Here is a 16880-nt window from a genome sequence, read left to right on the forward strand (position 1 = left end):
AACGGTGTCGATCATCGCGAAAATGACTCGTGAATTCCGTCGCCGAGTGTCTACCAAGTAGCGAGCGCGGAGTCCCAATGCGTCCGGATATCTCGAAAACGAGAAATAACACATCTCTGGAACTTTTTCTATGGCTTTGCCGTGTTATGGGGAAGCTATGGAATTTTTTCCAGATTTTTTAACGGTGTCGATCATCGCGAAAATGACTCGTGAATTCCGTCGCCGAGTGTCTACCAAGTAGCGAGCGCGGAGTCCCAATGCGTCCGGATATCTCGAAAACGAGAAATAACACATCTCTGGAACTTTTTCTATGGCTTTGCCGTGTTATGGGGAAGCTATGGAATTTTTTTCAGATTTTTAAACGGTGTCGATCATCGCGAAAATGACTCGTGAATTCCGTCGCCGAGTGTCTACCAAGTAGCGAGCGCGGAGTCCCAATGCGTCCGGATATCTCGAAAACGAGAAATAACACATCTCTGGAACTTTTTCTATGGCTTTGCCGTGTTATGGGGAAGCTATGGAATTTTTTCCAGATTTTTTAACGGTGTCGATCATCGCGAAAATGACTCGTGAATTCCGTCGCCGAGTGTCTACCAAGTAGCGAGCGCGGAGTCACAATGCGTCCGGATATCTCGAAAACGAGAAATAACACATCTCTGGAACTTTTTCTATGGCTTTGCCGTGTTATGGGGAAGCTATGGAATTTTTTTCAGATTTTTAAACGGTGTCGATCATCGCGAAAATGACTCGTGAATTCCGTCGCCGAGTGTCTACCAAGTAGCGAGCGCGGAGTCCCAATGCGTCCGGATATCTCGAAAACGAGAAATAACACATCTCTGGAACTTTTTCTATGGCTTTGCCGTGTTATGGGGAAGCTATGGAATTTTTTTCAGATTTTTAAACGGTGTCGATCATCGCGAAAATGACTCGTGAATTCCGTCGCCGAGTGTCTACCAAGTAGCGAGCGCGGAGTCCCAATGCGTCCGGATATCTCGAAAACGAGAAATAACACATCTCTGGAACTTACTCTATGGCTTTGCCGTGTTATGGGGAAGCTATGGAATTTTTTTCAGATTTTTCAACGGTGTCTATCATCGCGAAAATGACTCGTGAATACCGCGGTCGAGCGTACACCAAGTAGCGTCCGTACAGAGTAGATAGGATCTCTGTCGCTCGACGCGCGTCATCACGCGCATAGGCGTCGACGAGCTCGAATTCATGCGCGCCGCCAACTTCGATGATTTTTTACTCGAAAACAAAGCCGAACGCATCTCTGAAATTAATTCACAGGCTGTAGTATAGTTCAAAGTATATGTCAGCATTTTTTTTAAATTTTTCGGTGCTATCCATCAGTGTTTTAAAAATCATTCAAAAATTCATTGTCAAATAAACAAATGATAAATAAACTTTTTCGGCACTATTTATTTTTTTCATAAATCTATAGCCTCATCCGCGTAAATTTAAAAAAAAAAATCAAATCTCACATCATTTTTGACGAAGTTATGATTTTTTAAAGAAACCGCCTCTCAATTTTTCGATTGTTCATAATAAATCGAAATTTGCACTAATTCAAAAATCCTTTGGCACAAAAATCTAACTCCCCATGGACAATCGACATGCCAAATTAAAAAAATATCTGAGAGGTGACTGATCCGGTTCACGTGGAATGGCCCGTACCAAATATTCGCCTCTCACTCTTCCGAATACATATGATCAGCTGTCGGTTTTGAGTCAGTACAGCCCAGAACGAGTAAATACTCGAAATTAAACGCACTTCCCATTTCCAGAAAAAATGCGTCATCCCGTTGAAAAAATCAAATTCGACCTCCGAACGACCCCAACACCTCCGCCCAGGGTACGTCCAACGACACTAGGTAGCTTTTGTCCGAAATTTTTCTTTCGACATGTCGATACGTCTTAGAACAAATCTTCCGGTTCACTAGAAATGCCTCACCCTGTATAACATACGCGCTGCATGCGACTACCACAATTAGAGGGCTCGACCAAGTGAACGCTGGGAGGGGGGAGGGGGAATAGCCTTTTGTCACGGAAAATCGAGCACCGGTAAGCTCCCAGAATGGTGCAATATGAAGCGAACTCGACACGTATAACCCGGATTACAAGTTCTCCTCTCGCGTATACCTTACGCGAAATCGTTAACCGAAAGGATAATTATACGAGACCTGCGGTTGTAAAGTTCGAGTTTTCAAATTTAGATACCTTATCTCATAATGCTGTAAGCTCTTCTCACTGTACATGTGAATAACATACGTATGTCTGCAGTCGTGCACGGAATTCCATAATCATCATGTATCACACCCATGAAGCATTTCTGTCACGTTATTTCAATATTTTGAATTTTGTTTTTTGTTTTTGTTTCTTGGCATTTTATTTTATACGAATTATGGACTATCTTCAATCGATAGACGAATCGGTCGACGCAAGGCTATGGAAAAACCAACGCTAAATTTATCGGATTTTAACAAAATTTTGTATTGGAAAATTCTAATTGATCTATTTTATGTTTTTTTAACTTTAGCTATTTCGAAGGTGTACACTGTACATATACCCTTTTAGTTTTACAATCAGATTATGAAAACCTGTTCGGAATGATATTTAATTACCGTATAAGCATAATCACGTTAATTGCAGCTGGTATGAATAATTGAGTTTTAATTGTTCAAATTTATGTTTCGCGTCGCGTATTAAACACCGTATACATATATAACACTATACCAAAATTGCATATAATATATATATATATATAGGCAGACATATTTATTTCATTTGCTCGTACTGTAATTTAATTTTAATTTTTCGATGAATAAAAAATTCTTCGGCCTTCACCGTGAAGTGCCTGTGAAAAAGCAGTATCAACACTGTACGCTTTACGGATGCATAGACTCATCTATGTAATTCAAAAAATCTGTTTATTACGGAAATTGGGAAGCTTTTTTTTCCACTTTATTCCCCGACATTTATTTTCTCCCATTCTCGTACCATTGCACTCTAGATGCATGTGGATAATTCGCGTTGAAATCCTCGTAGATAAATTGAATGACAAAAAAACGATACACAAATTCAACAAAAAAAAGAAGAAAAAAAAAAAGAACGTTATTCGGTTGAACAAATTGAAAAACAAGTTGAGAAACGAAGTATATCTTCATGACGCTTCGTGTAAATTCGTTGTCAATACTACAATCGATTAACAAAATTATTTTTATTGAATATGATGATGCACAAACTTTATCTTATTTCTCTCAAAATCGATCGATTTTTTGAATCTATATTTATTCGAAATATCGTTCCAATTAACGAACGAAATCTAATTGTAAGAAAATAATACCGTATTCTTGAAAACAAAATTATCGAACGTTAATCAAGTAAAAATTTCTCTTCAGCTGCGGTGCGACAGAGCATCGCGACCTCCGAATTATGCGACCCTCGTCATTTTTTCGTATAGCTCTATGCATGTAGCAATATATTTCGCAACGAGAAAAACAGTACTTTTGCTGACCCTCCGTCCCCTACCCTCCCTCCCGCTCAGTTTCGTGTCGCTTGATTTATGCAAAGGTCACTCCGCGTTTACACACCCGGTAAATTGAAGCCCTTTGACCCTCCGCTTTCAGCTATACCTATACCTGTACCTACCTACTACATGTATGTACATAATTGTGCGGTACGCCAATTATCAGAGTACCATGGGGGTACGGTAAAAAAACTGTTCAAAGAATGTGCCCATAAGTTCCTGGACAGTCGCGCGACTTCCAGGACTTAAATTTATCCGAGGATCCCGTGGCCCCCGGTTTTATTTCTCTCAAAATTCACCGGGTATGATAATAATCGTTGAGGAAAGATGATTTTATAGCCCTGGCATCGCACCGATGAACTCGTGCTATAAAGATCGTATCTGGGAAACGAGATGTGCATTACTATAGATGTAGTTTTGCTTTATCATACTTACAGTACAGGTTCTCTGATGCAAGCGGATTTACTGTACACCTATGATTATAACGTACACAGAACGGTGCGTTTGTTTGTTTGAATATGATCGATAGGACTCGCACCATAGCTATACGTGTATTCATGTAACGTTGCGGAACGGTACCCGGATATATTCGAATATTTTGGGTTATGTAAGTACATACACGTGCATCCTATATGTATAACCTGTGTACACATATACAACAAGCCGCCGGTGGTTGAGGCGCGATTTTTGTGATTCCTGTTATCACGTTTTATCTTTGTTTTTCATTTCGTTTTTTTCAACTCGATTCGGCAGGAATGTAGGATGCGTTTTTCGCGCGTTTCATCGTCGGATAACGATAAGCGCGTCATTCGACCGTGCCCCGACATATTTACTCCTAATTAGAGCGTGATGTGCTTTCTTTTTTTCCCTCGATGTGATGCTTGAAAAATAGATTTATTCTCGTGCGAAAATTCGAGCCAACGGCTATTGAGTTTTTTTTTTTTTTCTCTTTGAAATTTATGATCGCATTCGTGTACGCCTAGATGGGTTTTCATAACGGCCGTTATAGACCGTGGTTTTCGGTAGATAGCTCTTTCAATTATTTCGTACGCCTTTTGCGTCGACTCGCTTGTGAATCTCATTAGCCCCGGACGAAAGATACGACAATTTTTTTCTCCATACTTATCGTCTTCTCATAATTTTGAATTCCGTTTTAAGTTCTTTAACGTTTCATTATACCATAGGACTTTGTTGTTCTTTTAGTTACGGTATTTGAACGAAAAATTTTATGTCCAATAATTGATTTTTCGTTCACGGATTCAAAATGACGGATTGGATTTAAAATACTTGTCCAACAATCTTGTCTGCTGATTATATCATCGCGGAAAGTTTTATGAAAATTACTATAGACCGCAACAAACAATTCAGTTGGAAACAATCTCACGATACAGCGTCATATAATATGTATATCGAAATCTATGGATACCGCCATGAAAACGTGAAAGTGTGCAAAAGTGATGAAAAAACATCAAAATCAAAATGAACAATTGTTGAGCTGAAATGTGATGCTAGAAAAAAAAAAAAATGTCCACAAGTTTTCGGATCGACATTTGTTTCGGTGATAACACGCCCTTCTGGCAGATAGTTCTACGTGATTTTACGAGATTCACGCTTCATGTTCTACCGGAAGGACGTATCGGCGAAAAAAATTCATCGCGAAAAATTGCGTACTGGTCCCCCCCCCCATCACATTTTATTTCTGAACAATTGCAATTTTTACCGTTTTTTTTTTTTTTTCTGGTCACTTCTGCGGGATACTTTTTCACGTGCATCGTTTCGTAACGATGAAAATGCTGAAGGGGTGTATTTTTTCGCTTTCAGACCTCTGCAGACTACCCCTCGGTCGCAGGATGAGGAGAATATTTTTTGCAATCGCAATATTTTGCGGAATTTTGGTTCCCGATGGTGCATACGCCGAACTTTACACGGCCCTGGCCGATATGGAGGAGCTTTTGGAAACGGAATCCGTTCTTATCGATACCCTTCATGGCTATATTCACGCCCAGGAGGAACGCCTAGCCACACTTAAAAGGTAGACACAATACGTTCTATATCTATAGAAAGCTTTATTTTAGTTAACTTGCCGCTCTTTCATCGTCTTGAATCAAGGCCGGATCAATCCGCAAAATCCCAATCAATTCGTGCGTCCATTTGATTGAAAAAGTATAAATGCAGGTAAACATTTCGTCGCACTTCTCATTCCAAATATGCCTACAATCTTCATACGCAGTTATTGGAAAACTTGAATAATTTCTGTCGCGAAAGGCCTAAACTGTGACTTTTAATATCCACAGTTATTATACCCTAATAAGTTCGATTCGAGTTAGCGATGCCATTTTGCGAACGGCTTTACAATTTTATGAATCGAGTCACGTCTGGCTGTGCTGGATATTATCATAAATTGACCGCCGAAACTCTATCTGGCGTATATACATACGTCATGTGCCCGATTAATATCTGTAACTGCATGTTCGATATTTCCCTTCGTGTATTTACATCCGCACAATAATTTGTTGATTGGTAATAATTTTTCGAGCGATCGAAGGTGAATATATTATACGTTATCGTGCGGTTTGATTGATCACATTCAATCCTTGCGTAAATTCAAGAGTACGATCTGTACGGTAGAATTTCTATACGAAAAATTCATTTCAGAGAGTCTTTTGACAAACTCAACAGTTTCTTTTGTATTAAGTACAATTTTTTTTCGTACGGTAATGTCAAATCTTTTGCCTCACACTTCCGGTGTGACATAAATGTGATTTCTTTTCATTTATTCACGCTAACTAATTACGAGCCACTCAATCAAATGTTCTTTAAAACTTCTTTCAATAAACATCCGCGTATTGTAAAAATTGCAAATCAAGAGAAGCTGAGAAATTTTCTTTCCGCATTTCGTATAAAAAAGAAAAGAATACTTGAACGATATGGAACGATTTAGCCGTTACATGTCGTATATTAATAATATTTTCATATGCATGTGTCACAATACATAAATGAAACGATATGGATAATATGAAAATGAGGGAAAGGAATATGAATAACTACGCAAACGTTACACAGATTAGTTGGTTTTTAAATTTTTTTTTCTCTTTATTCTGACGACATATGCATTTATTTATTAAACAAATATCATTCGTATGTACAACTATTTGTGAAACATACAGTTATATATCTATATATAATTATGTAATATAAACTTGCGTGGTGTCTAATACAATACTTGATTTATTTATATTTAATTTAATTTTTAATTTCTATTTTTAATATTTTTTTTTATGTTTTTTCTTCGTTTTTTTCTCATTTTTTTCGTTTCTGTTTTTTTTTTTTTTTTTTAATTTTTTTCTCGTTTTCATGATATTTTTTTCAATTTTTTTCAATTTTTTTTCACTTTTTTTTCTTTGCATTTGTCAAGATGAAAAATATCATCTGGGGCTCGTTTTCTTCGAAACTTAATTATCTCTCCGTCGTTTGAATATTGTCATTTAAATGAAGTAGAAAAAAAGTACATCGATGGGATCTACTCACAAAACCTTACAGTATAGCTACCACAGTGCTCTTCGTAAGAAGATGTACTTCGCTCTATTTCTCCTCATTAGACTCTTTCGGTCTTTCTCTTTCTGTCTCGCTTTATCTGCCTCTCTTTTTTTACACTACTAATTATGCTATACCAGTGAATTGATAATTCGTGCAACATTTGATGCATCTTTGATTGAATACAACCTGTCTAGCTGGTTATATGAGTACTGGAAAAAAAGCTTTTATAAAAAAGAAAACATTCGAAAACAAAGAAATAGAAGAAATTCAATGCTAGATCAACATGGACCTACGCGCTTGATTGATCACGGAGTCAAAGACAGAATAATGTTTATGAAAAATAAGGAACAAAAAGTTACTCTCAATGATCATAAATGTAGTTTTTGCAGTACGATAAAATGTTCTAAAAATTATAAAGGCAAAAGCATTTTCGAAATTTGTTTTATTTCCCATTTAAAACACCAGAGATGTAGAGATTTCCTATTTATAATTCATACATATTTACAGAACACTGGAAGTAGAGTCACATAGTTGATCATTTGTTACTGATTTGTTAAAAAAATTTTCTCAAGATTTTCTCATTCATTGCATTGAAAAAGTATAAATTTGTATTTTTATAATTTATACATATGTACAAAAAATGAAAATCGGTTAATACAATCAATTGTTCATCTATTATTCTTTATCTCAATGTGATTCTTAGCATCGAAGGCTGAATAGAAAGAGGCAACAGAGAGACTAGGAGGGAAAAAATTTTTTTTTTTTAAAAGAAGCACATAGCATTCAAATCACATCTCTCTTTTACGTTAAGAAACCAACGTCGCCGGTACAAAACCACATACGTTAAAAAGCTTACTCATGATCTCTCTATAAGTCTGGCAGCAATAGGTTCAATCAACGAGTGCAACTATAATCGGACATGAATTTCTATTTATTTCTGTAAGACATCTAGCGATGACTTGGTTTTAGACGCTGGCTAATTACTACTACTACTATTATTATTATTGTTATTATTATTATTAATCGAGTTACAATATATCACTGGATACGGCACCGGGATTGGTACATATTCCACTTGATAAGGAGGCTGTGGGCTTCTAGGCACGAATTCTTTTGCTAATGGATTTAGTGGTGCAGAGACTGGTGTTTGTGATAAATTGTCGACGTACCTTCTAAGAGTGACGTAATCTATACCGTATAATGTTGCAACGGAGAAAAACTTTTCCCAAACTCTTTGACAAGATCCAATTGTCAGGAGAGCCACTGGATCCCCAATAATCGCTACTAGACACTTTGCACGGGTTATAGAAGTATTCAACAGTCTTGGATTACTCAAAAAGCCATAGTCTTTTATGTTGGCATCCGTTGAATATTGACAACTATTTCGTGTCCTAACAGTGCTTATGAAAACAGCTCTAAACTGCTTTCCCTGAACATTCATCACTCGCTCCACTGATATATCAAACAGCTTACGTTTTCGCAGCTCCATACGGATCCTTGACACCTGTTCTGCGTAGTGGGCTACCACTCCGATCGCCCCCTCGCCATATGGTCCCCACTGCTCCGTAGGCCAACGACTCTTCAATTCCGCTATTCGGTCCGTTACCTCAAAGGCCTCAGCGTCGTTGTAGAATCCAGTTGAATGCATGCCCTGCACAGAAATAGGCAGAAACTTTGTAGGTTGCGTTCAAAAACAATTTTTCTTCAATGCAGTATTCGTGGAAAATATCTCACCTGAACATCTTGCCCTTGAACGCTGAAGAAGGTCAACGGGGTGAAGATAGGATGTGCCAAGTGTTTGCCACATCCAACGACTTGGCCGGAATAAAATAATTCTGAAGTTAGTCCTATGATGGTTGAATGAGCTCTGTAGTTCTGACAGAGCAGAATTTTGCACGGAAAGAGTGGTGGATACAGATTGCAGATTCTCTCTAGAAGGCTCAGACCTAGCCCTCGTTCGCTAGCAAGATCACTGTATAATTCGGGAGCCAATTGCATTTGATCACCGGCTAATATCAAACGAGTTGTGCTTCTTGCAAGCGTGAGAGCAGTCAGAGCCTCGCACTCCATTGCCTGGGCAGCTTCGTCTATTATGATGTGAGTGAGTCCAGCATCCAGACTTGCTAAGCAGCTAGATGTTGCCAAAGTTGCGATTATCAAACCACAGCGCAAGATATCATCCTTTGTAGGCTCTCGAAATCGACCATTTTCATCCATGAGACAATATTCTTGCACTACCGGGTGTACCTGTACCAGTTAATTGATTTCCCCTTAGATAGAGAATAAGATAAGTGCTCGAAATTGAAAAAATGAAAAGAAACGAAAACACAGAGACATTGAATATAGGTATCTGAAAAAATCAGCGCGTAGCAAAACGATTCGATTTCAGAGGTGGACAGTAGTTTATTTAGATTCTGAGTAAATTTGAAAATCCGCAAGTTATTGTTGGCGAAAATAAAACCTCTGATTGCATACCGTGTTTCTAAATCGCCCCTTGTAGTAGATTCGTAGAGGTTTAAGTCTGGTGTCCATAGATTCTTTGTACCACGCGTCAAAGAAGTCCTTAACATATAAATCAGCAGCGCTGTTGCTATGTGTACAAAGTAAGACCTTGTGTTTAGGCCCTTTGTTGAGAATCATGCGTATTCCTTGTGCGAGAGTATAAGTTTTGCCAGTGCCGAAGGGTCCAACAAGGAGAATCGGAGGCAAAATCATGTTGATAGGGGCAATCATAGCAATAACTGCCTGCTGTTGTTTTGCGTTTAGCTTTTGATCGAACTGCGCACTCCAGTACTCTACAGAATTCCATGGTATAGTCGTGTCTTCAGTGATCACAGGAAAAATCAAACTTGTGTCAATTACACGGTCTATAGATCTATGCCACTCGCAATAAGGTAGTCGATTCAGTTGGAATTGCACTTGGACAGTTACATCTATTTCGGGCCGCAGCTGAAGTGTTTCTATGCAATTCTTAGATAACCGCAAGTAAATTATTCGATTACATTTATCCTCGATATGAGCCTCGAACACTATTTGTCGCTGATTATTATCACTTCTCTCCCAGCCGATAGGCTTGAACAGAACTTTACTGCAACCCCTTAGCAACAACCGCCCGCTCTTAGAATCTTCAGAAATTTCTCGTCCCAGTGGTAGCTAGGGGCATACGTACGTATCAAATATTGTAAAATAAAAAGAATTCAGAGCCTGTTCGTCAAAAAATAAGAAACCACAAATTGTGCTAGGGTATCTTCAAGCTTCTGAATAAAATAATTCTGTATTTTTCTTAAGATTGTGAGGTGTGCGTATATCAAAATAACGCCTTGATCAAAATGAAAATCATTACAAAAAATTACCAATGCGTTGCAAGAAGTTATAAAAAGATATGTAATAGGAGAGTTATCAATTTCACAAATGAATCAGTCATTAAATTTTCCTGCAGAATACCTCACTTCTTTAATACATTCCCAATGTTATTAAGCATTATTTCAGAAAGAAGTAAAATTTTTGCATTATTCTCAAGTTAAGTGATGCTTGACAGAATTCAGGATAAACTCCTGGCTATTGAGCTTCTGTAAACACGAATTCAACGAATAATTGCATCTCAACACAACTAACACAATACATTTGTGAATAGAAACACAAAATATCTAGCACTAGATATATAATCACAATTTGTGTAGAGCCTTCTTTCAATTACCTGAGCAAATAATTCTCCAGAAGGGGCATACTTGGCTGTGGTAGCACAGTCGGCATCTGGCGCGACGATGTAATACTGGCAGAGTCTGATCTGCGTGACAATATTGTACCTAGCGACTTGTTCGTGTCTCGCTAGTTCCTCAATGGCAACAAGCTCATGCATGCGACCGCGATAGTTTGTGGGTGTCAGAGATTCTTCAGTGAGTGTATCGTGGGTGAGATGAAAGTTAGTTTCGTCAGGAAAAGGATAGGCTTTCGTTAAATTAACCTCTTTTATATCTCTAGCGGGAACAAAGGGAGATTCAAAGGCTACGATGTGCGTGTTATTCTTCGTCCATTTTCTTGCATTCTGACTCAGTATTATGCGGCGCGCCTCCTCAAGTCTCGGTAAATCATCAATTGGGATACAATCTGCAGATATCTGCCCAAACAGAACTGGATAACCGCCAAAACCAAAGATAACGGTTTGTCTGTAGGTCCCGTAACGATCTGTCTTGAAACCTATGGTTATTTTGTATCGGGTGCTACTAGGTTGGTTCAAATCCAAGCCTGGCAATGCCGCAGATGCTTTGAACCATTCTTGTCCGGTGTACAAGCCCTCGCTACCTTCCAAACTAGTTACCGATACTATGGTGAAATGTTCCCTGTGATTTTCTAACATCAGGGATACGTTCTCCAAAGACTTCCCTGTGGTCAGTACCTCAAACGTCCAGGTGTGCTTCACGTTTTTTGAACAGAATTTGAGGTGCAATTGCGAGTCTACAAATGCCACAACGTCTTCAAGGGAACTCGACATAACGGACTCCGGATTGTCCGATGTAAACCATTTCGTCTCAACAATCTTTGAGAAGTTCGGTAATATATTCTGCACGAACATAACCTCGTCGCACTTGCACGGTGAACTAATCATCGTTAATTGATTTTATCAGATTAGCTACATTAAATTGAACCAAATAATGCCGAGATTAAACAACTGACATTGAATTTTATTTCATTGTTTCGATGTTTCTTTCAATTTATACTGAGGACCGTTTTCTAATACGTAAACAATAATACATCTTATCCGGCTGACAATTACGCGGCGACTGGCCGAGACTCTAGAGGGGAAACTTGAATCGAATTGCGCACGCATTAACGCAATCGCCATCTAACGGGTACCGCTTTTACTTTATTGATTTCCGGAGCGCCGTCGATGCAAGCTATACATGGATAAAAGCGGACGCCCACTCAGGGGCGCCACAATACGACTAGAGAATTTATTTTCGTCAACATACGAAACATCTTGACAAAGGCGTCGGCACTTGTCCACTATTTCGATTTTGAATTCGACTGTCAGTTACTTGTTTCAATATCTGACTTGCTTCGATCAACAGAAGAAAGCTGGAATAATTGAAACGATAAACTTCGACAATCCTGTTGTCATTCGTCCAGAAGTTTAGGTGAACATATTTTCATATAATTTGAAATTGTAAATTTTGAACGATTACAATGATAGCGATCCGTATCTGGTATATTGATCACCTCACCTCTTTTTACCGCTCTTTAAATATTGTACCTATGATGTGTATACGCAGCTTGGTACAAACTGACGGAAATATCATTAATTCCAAGCTAAAACGTTCTTAGCAAGCGAATGTTGTTCCAATAACAGTTATAATTGATCATTAAATACCTGTTCTTTCTTTTTACGGATTCCACTACTTTTATACGTATATCATTATCCTGCCGCACTGCAGGTGCAGCTGTATTCGTTTCGACGATTCCAATCTGAAACAGTTGATTTCATCGACAATGTAATCCAATTATTATTCGGACCGACATTAAAAAAAAAATGATTGTTAAAAAAGCAAATGAGAAATCTGGCCTTCTATGAGCTGCAAATTCATACTCACGTTGTTTCTGGTCTGCAGCGCAAATAATCATAGTTTCAACTACGTTAAGTCTAGAATAAAAATCGTGGGACGTTGTATGGCTCTGCTTGATTTTAAGAATAACTCAATTGCATGTTTTCGTATATAACCGTTATAGATTGAGTATACATACATAATTCAGAAGGTATCTTGTCGCGGGTTTGGAATTGTTTTGGAATTTTTTTTTTTGTATCGTATTTCGAATCGCACAAAGTATGAAAGCTTTATTCGGGGTGGATGAAGTTCGCAGAAAACTTTACCGAACTTAATCTTTCGACTCTCCTGCGAGCATGTATGTGCAGACGACGGTAAAGTAGGGAATAGTAGATGAACCAGAAGCGTAGTTTTTCGGTCGTAATGTACCGTTGTTTTTTTTTTTACGACAGAAAATCAACGAAGATCGTTTTTTGCCGTTGAATCATCAGCTCAGGTACACCCCACTCATCGGTGAACCGATTTCACTGACGTCACTCGAATTTTCATCATCGGAGTATTAAGTGTACGGTATATGTAACCACAGGTGATGTATACCGCCGTGGGAGATATAGATTTGTATAAATCAGCAAATTTTTCACATGTTTCTTAGTTTACGATGTCGTATAATGAGACAAAACCACCTATACGCGGTATGGCTGGCGCGCATCAAATTCTTACAGATAAAGATCTTATTCAAAAGAATTGCCGTAGCGCGGGAGACGCTTTCGAAAATATAGAGATAAAATAAATGTTTCCAACTCTTTTATTTTTCTCCTCTTTTCTCCTCAATTTATCCTACAAACGTCTTTCGCTCGGAACTAAAATCGCTACCATTTTCGGCTATATATGCTGCAGACGCAAACGGAAGCTTTTAGCCAAAGAGACGAGCATCGATTTGCGATTCCGATAATTATGTCTATTATTTCAGCTGGGAAAGCGGCACCGTTGCCGATGTCGTTTTAACGTTTGCGGAGTACACCTCCTACTCTACCTGTATATATTCATATTCCATGAATATTCGCAGTTGTACAAAACGAAACGTGAATGGAAGATGGGTAATTGGCTGACCGTGGACATGTGTAATGTACCTGACCGCTTTTTTATCGGATGTATATACAACCGTTGAAATGAAATTTTCAAAAACGATCCCCCTGGACCTCGCGATTCGAAAATCCTCGAAAATATCGTGGAAGAAATATCACGCATTCACGGAGGACGAGTATCGTCAGAAGAATCTAATATAGGGGCTGCGTTATACTTTTATATAGGTATATATATATGTATATACATACTATACGCGCGCGGTTTTGAACGGCTCGTTTTTGCGAGTGGTTAACCCCTCGATCTCCCATATCGTATCTCGGATTTCGCAATTTTGGTATATGTAGCGTACACACATACATACGTATGTCCACATATACGGATACACACATTCGCGTATAAATGTGCAGCGGTATAAGTAAAGGATGCCCGGTGTCCTTAGATAAGTTCTCTTTCTACGTATATACTCTATACATGGGTAAGTACATAGGTATACGTGTTAGGTACATACCTACTGTCACGAGATGAACACTGGCGCCATTTGGCGACTGCTTTGATAGCTCGCACGTTCGGTCCGCTTTTAGTCCTTCAAGAGCAAAGTGAGCCCTTCGCCCCTATATACATATAGCGTATATACGTATATACATATATATATATATATGTATTCTCGAATCCCGAGCTTCCGTTTCGCTCTATTTCTGCCTTCCATAGAGCTATGTGCTCGCTAGCCCCGCACGATCCTAATGGTTCGGTTAAGTGGCGAGACAGCTATACAGAAATCTCTTGTCCTCGTCGATTTTATATGGTGTTCAAACCATCGGGCCGCAAAGTTATACCGCGTCAGGTTCTCTCTGATGCAAATTCCACTCCACTTTCGACCTTTCCAATGCGTAGTCTGAACGTAAGTAACGTTTACATAATAGTAACCCTTCGATGCTAATTTCAGACCCCCACCCCCTCCTCCACCCCTTTCTCACTCGTATCCTTCGTAGCTCGTTCGAAGGATCCGAACTAACCGTTGTATTTACAATTAGAGGAAAGGTATTCCATTACTAATGTTTTATTCTACAGCGGGACTTTTCAATATCTACTACTGTTCTCACCCGTTTTTGGGGAGAATCGAAATATGATGAAGTTTATCGGTCGTACTACTGCAATTTTCGGGAAGTTGATTCAACGGCGCGCAATTTATTCATAACGTATAAACAGTTTTGTGGCTAGTTCGATGTTTTATCCGGTAGAGTGATTAGTCAGTGTCATGTATAGTTAATGGCGACACCCTTATTCTGCATCCGCTACGTATTACGTAGTGTCATATAACCCCTTGCAAAAGTTATACTGAAACTTGTATGCATACATATATAGGTATACAGGTACGATAACGTCATCCACTTGAAATTGCTCGCCATGTCCTACTACGTTACGGAGCATCTCATCTGTTGATAAAATTATGGCTATAGCTCTCCTTTTTTTCTTCGTTTAGTATATTATATTCGTACATGTTACCTTGTACCGCACCACGGAAAATTGAACATTTCGTAGAGGTAGAAAAATTTTGTATACACTTATGAATGTGGTGGGGATATTGGAGTATTTTTTCAAAGTATAGGTATCCGTGAAATGATATTTCTGCGTTCTACGACGATATCAAATTATGAATGTTGGCATTACGTGACGAGATGGTTTTCGTAGGAGTCGTAGAAAGGCGTGTGTGATAAATAAAAGTTGGAACATGTTATTGAGTGAAAAAGTTTCATATCATCATCTACGCATATGGGGTGGCGTCTGAAAAATAGATTAGAAGTAAAGAGATTCGGAAAAAAAGATAAATTCAACATTAATAATCCAAATGTCGATGTAAAGTTGCGGTATATGCGTTGAAATCGCAATTGGGATGATAAATTATATGCGGATAAGGATGGCAAAAAAAAGGAACAATCAGCCGATTAGTCTTATCGCAGATTCCAAGAATGTAATTCCCGCGATCCGCTTAAAATGCGGAGAAAACTAATTAAACCAATGATGGCTGGGAGTAATTCGAACTGCGGGCAAGAATTTCAGCTAGAAACTATTGGATTCGTGACCGCAGAATCTCCACTGTTATATCGACCGTAATTTCTGTAAAGTTAGTCGAACAAATTTTAAGCCCTTACGGTACGAAAATCCGATTCATCGCGCCAGCTGTATATCTCCGGAAACGAAAAACCGCTGAAACTGTAAAATCTAGGCAGTCGGCTTCGTAGAACGTTACTCACCACCGTCGCTCTCGTTACTCTTTCAATTTCTTTTTTTCTTCGACATTTTTTCGCTCAATTATTATTGAGATTACAGCCGCTGCACAAATTAGTTTCGTTTATTGTTCGATATCGGCAGATCATTCCTGGTGTCATATATACCTTCGATTCCCGGTACAGCTTTAGCTGGCTCTTTTTCACATAACTATACATATGTATAGGTATACCCGGTCACAGCGAATAAAATTGACGAATAATCACCGTTGAAAAAAATTCTTACAATTAGTATGAGAAGAAAACAAAATATTTCTTCGTCACGTATATGTATAGAATTCACTGCGCAACAAAGTTTCGAAAATTATAGAAAGGAAAATAAAGGATAGACGAGAACTCACGAGGATAAGAATGAAAACTCAAAGCACCGGAAGTAAAGAAAAGATAAATACATGATAAAGAAGAAATTTAAATAACAATTGCTGATTGGTTCAGCCTACATGCGTAGAGTCAGAAGACCTTTCCATCTCGATTTATAGTCGGCGATAAATTGAAACTTGGAAATTTCGGTAACGCTATAAAATAGGCGGTTCGAATTTGTTTGAGTTCGGAACGTACGCCGTACCGCGAGGCCAGTTTCTACAGTCTGCAGAATAGGCGAGATACAAGCCACTCCGTATAGACCACAAAAGGAAAGATTTATTCGATAGATAAGGGCGGCAGCGGGACTGCAAACTTCATTTGTATCATAACGCGATGTTACATACATATATAGGCGCACGGGCAATCCTGAATGAAGTGGTATATGCACGGGTGCCATTTGCACACAAAGTTTTGTTTTCACGCTCCTGTTGCACGGAAATGAAAGTTCTCCGCTCTAGGCACCTATACGCGGATGTATATTACGCCGTTCGTTTCATGGATGCCTGCTGCATGGTGTGATATTATAGGATATACGGATAA

At 38.7% G+C, this 16880-nt stretch overlaps 2 protein-coding genes and 1 long non-coding RNA gene across 6 annotated transcripts in view; 1 reads left to right on the forward strand and 2 right to left on the reverse strand.

The window, feature by feature from the left end:
• The window catches only part of LOC105693012 (prolyl 4-hydroxylase subunit alpha-1), an 87206-nt gene that overhangs the window by 56346 nt on the left and 13980 nt on the right, over positions 1–16880 (forward strand). For 3 of the 4 annotated variants that reach the window (XM_012412639.3, XM_048656779.1, XM_012412640.3), the window contains exon 2: positions 5351–5561. In XM_012412639.3, the coding sequence (XP_012268062.1) occupies positions 5380–5561 (182 nt within the window). In that variant the 5' untranslated portion in view covers positions 5351–5379. Of the gene's footprint in view, positions 1–4014; positions 4137–5350; positions 5562–16880 lie in introns of those variants that run through there. The other variant, XM_048656778.1, reaches the window with a different exon arrangement.
• Positions 6598–11831, reverse strand: LOC105693011 (probable helicase with zinc finger domain). The gene is made up of 4 exons (XM_012412638.3): positions 10764–11831; positions 9542–10219; positions 8801–9313; positions 6598–8717 (listed from the first exon to the last, which is right to left on the reverse strand). The coding sequence occupies exons 1-4, from the start codon at positions 11670–11672 to the stop codon at positions 8043–8045; spliced, it is 2775 nt and encodes a 924-aa protein (XP_012268061.2). The 5' UTR covers positions 11673–11831; the 3' UTR covers positions 6598–8042.
• On the reverse strand, positions 12405–13045 carry LOC125501351. The gene is made up of 3 exons (XR_007278908.1): positions 12806–13045; positions 12655–12704; positions 12405–12529 (listed from the first exon to the last, which is right to left on the reverse strand). It is a non-coding gene; the product is annotated as an uncharacterized LOC125501351 (long non-coding RNA).

This window comes from Athalia rosae, chromosome 6, assembly GCF_917208135.1.
Source record: "Athalia rosae chromosome 6, iyAthRosa1.1, whole genome shotgun sequence".
Taxonomy (NCBI): Eukaryota; Metazoa; Arthropoda; class Insecta; order Hymenoptera; family Athaliidae; genus Athalia; species Athalia rosae.

Excerpts from the sequence above, each read along its gene's own strand:
- LOC105693011 (XM_012412638.3), bottom strand. The coding sequence starts at position 11,672 with ATGATTAGTTCACCGTGCAAGTGCGACGAGGTTATGTTCGTGCAGAAT. Across the intron at positions 10,220-10,763 it reads CTGGAGAATTATTTGCTCAG|CTACCACTGGGACGAGAAAT; the intron begins GTAATTGAAAGA and ends GTATGCCCCTAG. Across the intron at positions 8,718-8,800 it reads TTCAAGGGCAAGATGTTCAG|GGCATGCATTCAACTGGATT; the intron begins GTGAGATATTTT and ends ATTTCTGTGCAG.